Raw genomic sequence first — 7124 nt, forward strand, 5'->3', positions numbered from 1 at the left:
AAACTTTAGAAAAGTTACCAGGTATATCGAGAATATCAGTATTCCAATCGTTTTAACTATTGATTTTAATTAATTATATTATATATATTTTCTATAATTAATATATATTATATATATTTTCTATAATTTAAATTAACGATTAAAACAACACCAGTATTTCTGGTATATCTGAAACTCTTCCTAAACTTTATTACCAAAAAAAGGGTAAACAAATGAGAAAAACCCTACATTACAAAGCTTTACAATTTAATCATTTATATAACCACTCCCAAGTATGAACCAACAGAAGCTGTTGTCAATGGCAACACTACTTAAAATTGATAAGCAAATATGAATATGAATGATATGGAAGAATCCACAAAAGGGTTTGGCAAATAAGAACAATATTCATTATGGTAAACAATAATCTACAAATATATTATGCAACAGAGACTATTTACAAAGGAGTGAAACCCATGTATGAGACCCTCATAAACATAATCAAGTAGCACACTTTACATGTACATTCCCCTCCCCTACATTCACATGAAAAATTCAAGTGCATTATGACAATAAAAAAAAATTAAAAATCAAGAACCTCAAGATTCCTAGGTTTTTTTTTTTTTTTGATTCTTTGTTGCTACACCAAGACTCATAAAGTATAATGTGAGTGAGTCTTCCATGTGTTCAATAGATTGTCAAGAGAACAATTCTGGAAGCTGCTTCTTGTTACCTAATGGGGTTCCAGTCAATGTTATTAAGATACAAGTCATTGAGACACGGTCGCCATCAACCTGCGGTATCTTTCCTCTCTGTCCCTCCGGTGTCGACAAGATCTGGTTTCCGGTGACGCTTGCCTTCTCCTTTTCGGCCGGAAAAAGAAATCTTGTGTGTCGAGAACATAGGAGATCTGCGGATGAAATTGGTTAATAAGGAAAACAGTGCTCAAATGGCCAAACATTACCCTTGGCCGAAAAGAAACAAAAAGAAAGCATATTCTATGGGCGAGCCGGCCTTAAAGAAATGACCATCTTACCTGCACACCAAAAATATTGGTGTCCATTTAGACACCAGCTCTACTATGATTAGATTGAATCACAGACCCTATTCATTCCTCACTCGTTTCTCCACCCTACGATTTGAAAAGGGTAGGTGTCTAAATGGACACCAACTTTTGGTGTGCCAAAAAACATTTTTTTATAGAAATAAATACAAAACCAGAAGATTTCTTTGGCATATATTACAAAACCAAAAAACATTTTTTTATAGAAATAAATACAAAAACATTCACCAATAAAGCTCCAAACACATCATGGTGTGTGGTACAAGTTTCAGAAAAGAGAACTAAAACCCTCATTGCGTAGACTCGGAAAGGTGAAAAATAACAAATGTTCGGTGACCAACATTTTTCCCTTACATTTGCATTACATTTAAACCAACACTAACTAACTCTTCTGATTTTTTTTTCCCACTAAAAAAGCTAACCCCCTAGCATTCTCCAACTAAAACATAAAAATAGGCACTTATCCAACTAATTAACTTAAAATAAAACAACCATAGATGGTACCCTCTCCGTTTCAGAATATTTGTCAGCTAAATGTTTACAGGAAATTAAGTCAAGTCAATAAATTACTTTAATAATAAACAAAAGGGTGAATTACCAAACCTTGAGAAAAGGTGAAGGTTCAGTGTAAGTCACCCCTCTATTTACATATATTACATTGACCACCTTTATATCTAACCGAACTTAACTCCATCTAAGATGTATTCAATTTGTCCAAATTATCCTCTTTGTTCTGCAAAATAAAAAAATAAATAAAAATGCCACTCTTGTGTACAGCTGGATATGCAATTCATCCAACACAACAAAAACGCAACAAAATAGTCCGCGAAAAACCACCTCCGCGAAAAACCACCTCTTCAAAACAACCAACGCCAGACACAGCGCAAGTATCCAACAAGACAATGCCAATTTGCCATTCAATAAGAACACACTCAAACCTTGCTAGAGTGTGTCTTCACAATCAGAAGCAGCAATAAACAACTGCTGAGTACCAATTGCTAGTTGGAGAAGAGAAGACACAGGAGGAGGTTGAGCATAAAGGGAGACTTTTGCAAGTGAGGATGCAGGGGAGATGATGTCGGCAAAGTGGGACTACACACTTTTTGGAATGAATTAAGGCTGAGATGCCGTGTGACTACACACTTTTTGGAATGAATTAAGGCTGAGATGCCGTGTGACGTGAGAAGCAAAGGGAAGAAGGCACTGAGAGTTTGGACGTTAGTGAAGTGGGTGAACTTTTGTTTGAGATGTGTATGGTAGTGGAGAGAGAGGAACCATTTGGATTCCGTCTTTATGATCAAGGAGGAGACAGAGACAGGGCGGATATTTTCTGTTCCCTGGTTAAAGTAAGTGCAGAAAATAAAGAAAATGCATATTTGTCCGTGTCTCCCCTTACCAAACGAATTTATATGTCCACTGTCTCAGTATCCAAAGGCAACCAGGGGTATGTAGTTTAGAAGGTAGAGTCTATAGTGTCATGGTTATGGTGGCTATGGTGACTATATAAGTTTAGCAATACTTTTTAAATATTGTTAAAATTAAAGTCACACTTTTTTTACATTGTGGTAACACTTTTTACTTTTATTTTTCAAATTAAATAGTAAAAAAAAATATCACTTTAATTTTAGCAATACTTAAAAAGTGTTGCCAAAGTTGTATAGACACCATAGCACGCACAGGTTTAGAATTTATACTACCAAGCACTCTCAAACACAGTCATGATGCTTTTACTCCCCAGCCCACCCAACCTTCACTCCTCTTCCTCCGGCTGCGGCATGATGGTGTGACAAAACCTGCCCAGCCTTGTACAATTCCTGATTCTCCCTGTTGCTGTCCAGCTCTAACTTGTGTAATTAACTGATTACTGTCGCTACCATCTGTTGAATTAAATGATTCAGCTGCTTTTGTGGTGCAGTTCTTTTGCCACAAATACAATGTCAATTTGCTGCGTATCAATTGTTTTTTATGTTGCACTTGCTATAATTTTGAAAGCAATTGCTCTCCTAAGATCCACCACCTCTTGCACTTGCTATAATTTTAAACACAATATTTTTAAAAAAAGAAAACCTTCTATAGGCATCAATTATGTTACCTATTAATTTATGTACTTTATAAATAAGAAGTGTTCAAGCACAATAATTGCTCTAAATGGATGCCCAGTAATGAATGTCTGATAAAGATTAGTGGTGTAGATAGGTTATTCTGTGTGCTGTGATGCATTTAAATTACCTTTAGTTTAAGTCTTCTGATGTTTTAGGGTTATTTTGATGTGTTGTAAGTCTATTTGAGTGCTATGTGTTGTAGTAAACGATTTAGGATTATCTTTGTGCTTAATCATATTTCTGAAGAACTTAATCGTATATGAAATTTATTGATTAATTCCGTTCAAATTGTTTATTTTCATGTTATAGATTTTTTTTTTTTAAAGAGGAAAACTATAAATCAGGGGTCTTATTTGGGGCTGGGCGGGTATGGGGCATATTTGAAGGCATAAATAAACGTTTTTGAATGCTACAAGCAAATAAATCATTCATTAGCCAGCAAGAAGTAATTGCTCTCTCTTGGGCTGTCATGCGAGGAACTGTTAATGGTCAGAGGTGTCAAGATTTTAGTACACAAGTTAATCTATAAATAAGGCCTTGGGACAGATTTTCAACATGCTCAGACTCGGATGCAAATTCGTAAACCCCAAAACACACTCCGCCACTCTAGCAATAAAATTAAACTATAAATTAGAGTAATTTCATGGAATTCATAACACCAAGTCAAAACAACAAAACCTTATCCTACTAAACGAGGTCGTATATACATTGATTAAACAACACTGTTGCATCCTATCGTGAATCATATCTAGAATCAACCCATTTATGCTTAGATCTCTTCTGACACCTCATTCATGATCACATGGGTCTTCCTGTGACTGACCCTAACCACCGATTTATCCCTCATCTAGTCTACCCTCCTGAGTAGATGCATTTTTTGTCCTCCCAAAATGTCCAAACTATCAAAGGTGAAATTCCATCATTTTTTAACAATAGGTGTCAATTGATCTCTTTCATGCTTTCGCTCCTTATCTCATCTATTTGAGTATGTACACTCATCCACCTAAGCATCCTCATCACACGTCTCAGCCACATTAAGCTTATCATCATCTTCACCCTTTTCTACCCGCCCAACACTCCCCATACAAAGCTATGGAGTCTTCTCCAATTTTCACTACTATGTTTGAGTTCACACATTGCAGCATTGCTTGCTGAACTTTCACTCCATATACTCACTCCCCTGAACTCAACACTTGGAATACATTTTTTCTAGTTTTAATTCAGTTTTTTCTCTTTGCCACAGGCACCTTGCCAATTTTCTCTTCTACATGAGTTTTCTCTCTGTTAGAAAACTTAAAAAAAAATTAGAAGAAATATGTTAAAACAATAAGGGTTTGATTCTGAAACACAATTTAAACGTGAAGTCCTTGTTACTTCTAGTAACCACCCCAAATCCAAAATCCAAAATATTTTCTAAATGTCAGAAGGAAGCTATCATACAAATTAAATTGTCAGAAAGTGTAAAAAACAGAGACTCAAGATTCGTTTCACTCAGACATTGTCAGTCTATTTGTTGTTGACACTTGAGCCAAAAAAAAAAAAAACCAGAAAAACAATTGTTAACAAAATATCAGGATGCTTTATAATTTATTTCAAATAATTTGTGCATTGGGAATACCGCTATTCTTAAAAACTACGGAAAAAATTATGCAATTAGATTAAATCCAAATAAATCTTTAAAAAGAAATTATATTAAATTCATATAAAAAATCATATCCCATTACATAAAGGGAAAATAAAAGGGAACTTGTCAACAATCAAATGTTTAAGTGAGAGTCTAAGAAAATGTAAATTTTATTTCATCAATGAATAATGTGACTTACAAAGGAACCTATCCAAAATAATGTGACTTACACAAAGGAACCTACCCAAAATAATGACTTACAAAGGCACCTACCCAAAATAAGGTGACTGTAGTTGCATTAAAAAATAAAAATAAAAATATGCCAAAACATTAAAAAATGAGATATTCTAATAATGTGACTGTAGTTGCATTGCAACTGGATCCTGGTATGACATCGTTGTTAGTTGTCTTTGTTTCTTCAATAGTTCTAACCATGATAGATCAGAGAGATTGAGGCAGAGAAGAAGAGAGTGGACTGAGGCAAGGAAAAAAGGAGGGGCATGATCAGATAAAGATAAAGTTAGGTGGCCAATGGATTGGGTATTTCCGTCTCAAGCCAAAGATGGCCACTACATCGCAATTGCAAAACTCCGCTACCAAATAAAAAAACTCCACTCAATAAGGTCATTCCAACCCTACCTCCACTACACTTTGCTCTGCTTCGATCGCACACGAGACCTCCATGACAGTATGGGTGAGGTCAATGTAATTCACCCTAAATAAAATGACAAAATTAATATCTTAATAATGATTCGAGAAGGAACTAGTGTATTAATTTTGCAACCATATAGATAATAGACAGTTCAATGTATATGCCTCCTTTCACTGTGTTCTATTACTAGAGCAATTCTGTCTAGATTTTTTTCAAAGGTGGAATAGGGTTCTAAATTGGGAGTAGTCTTCAAGGTGGCAAACAAGGGACATAATTGAGGAAGGAGAGGGCTAGGAAGTAACAGACTGAGTTTTTCATCCTCGAGCCAGAATAGTGGCATTGGCCACTAACGCGGTTGCAAAATGCCACAACAGTGGCAGCAAAACATGACGACAAAAACAATCTGCAACAAGATGTATCTTGCTCTTAGCATTCTCTCCACTCCACTATGCCACGATTGCATGCATAGCACCACAGTTCATATGTAAATAAAATGATGCAATTAATAACTTAATGATTAGAAATAGAAGCATCTGTATTTAATTAATTATTTTTGAAATGAAATAGATAATCAATTTGTTTGTGTCTATGTTCCTCTTCTTCATCATGGTTATTACTATAGACTTTCTTTTTGGATTTTTGTTAAGGTGGAATACGATTGTATGTTGCACGTAGTGTTGAAGATCCTTACAACTGCCACACAGCCACAAACGAGTAGCTATGTTTTTCATCAATTTTCACAATCCCAACCCTCAAATGAAGTTTAAACTCCAGACTAGAAAAAAAAAATAACACAGGGCTAGTCTACACATGCAATTAAATGCCTAAACAGATGAATAGCAGCATACCTTGGACGAGCTGCAAGCTATCTTACATTCCAATCCATTAATTAGTTTGACACCTTCCATAGCAGAAGTTATTCCAGAAAGCTCATCAATATCTCCAAATTTGCGTTTGTTTCTGCATAGATCCAACAAAAAACAGGAACTGATGCACCATTTGACATTGATTGGCAATATACTCATGTAGCTTAAGTATCAACACCCCACCCCCACCCAAAAAAAAAAAAAAACAAGACAAAAAAATACTCATCATCAACAGAAATGTAGCAAAACCATTTCAGGGTACCTTTGAAGTAAAATGCCATGGGGTTCCTTTTTAGAAGGAAGGACGGAGAGAAAATCATTGTGAAGGTAAAAAGAAAAATTTGGATCAATAGAAACAGCAAACATCTCAGGCTTTTCATTCATATTGTCCATGAGCTGGATGGATAGCCGAGAGGGTGGTGAGGACTGTAATAAGGTCAGGAAAATTGTTAGAAAGAGAGAACAATAAGTTATTAAGTCTGTGCTTCCTTCTGGAATTTTTAGTTTTAGGTGAAGGAAATGGTTCAATAAAACCTACACATTGCAATCGATATATATTGTCCTCATTAAGGATAACATGTGCATTTGCATGATATACTGAATCGTTTAGTTTCCCAGGTTTCCGAGACTTTTCGTACTCATACAATTGGAGAAGCTTATTGGCCATATCATCTGTTGCAACATTTTGAAGCTACAATAAAAAAAAAGAACCTTCAAACCAACCCAAGAAGAAAAAAGGTGTCATAACTAGAAACTAATACAGATAACTAAACCAACTTACATGTCTAACTAGTTTATATATTAATTTGTCCAATGTGAATAACACATATGACTGGTT

At 35.2% G+C, this 7124-nt stretch overlaps 1 protein-coding gene across 1 annotated transcript; it reads right to left on the reverse strand.

Annotated features, from left to right (window-relative positions):
• Positions 367-7099, reverse strand: LOC107622397 (paired amphipathic helix protein Sin3-like 2). The gene is made up of 5 exons (XM_021112842.1): positions 7068-7099; positions 6825-6977; positions 6549-6712; positions 6269-6380; positions 367-889 (listed from the first exon to the last, which is right to left on the reverse strand). The coding sequence occupies exons 2-5, from the start codon at positions 6951-6953 to the stop codon at positions 749-751; spliced, it is 546 nt and encodes a 181-aa protein (XP_020968501.1). The 5' UTR covers positions 6954-6977; positions 7068-7099; the 3' UTR covers positions 367-748.

Source organism: Arachis ipaensis, chromosome B10 (genome assembly GCF_000816755.2).
Source record: "Arachis ipaensis cultivar K30076 chromosome B10, Araip1.1, whole genome shotgun sequence".
Lineage (NCBI taxonomy): Eukaryota > Viridiplantae > Streptophyta > Magnoliopsida > Fabales > Fabaceae > Arachis > Arachis ipaensis.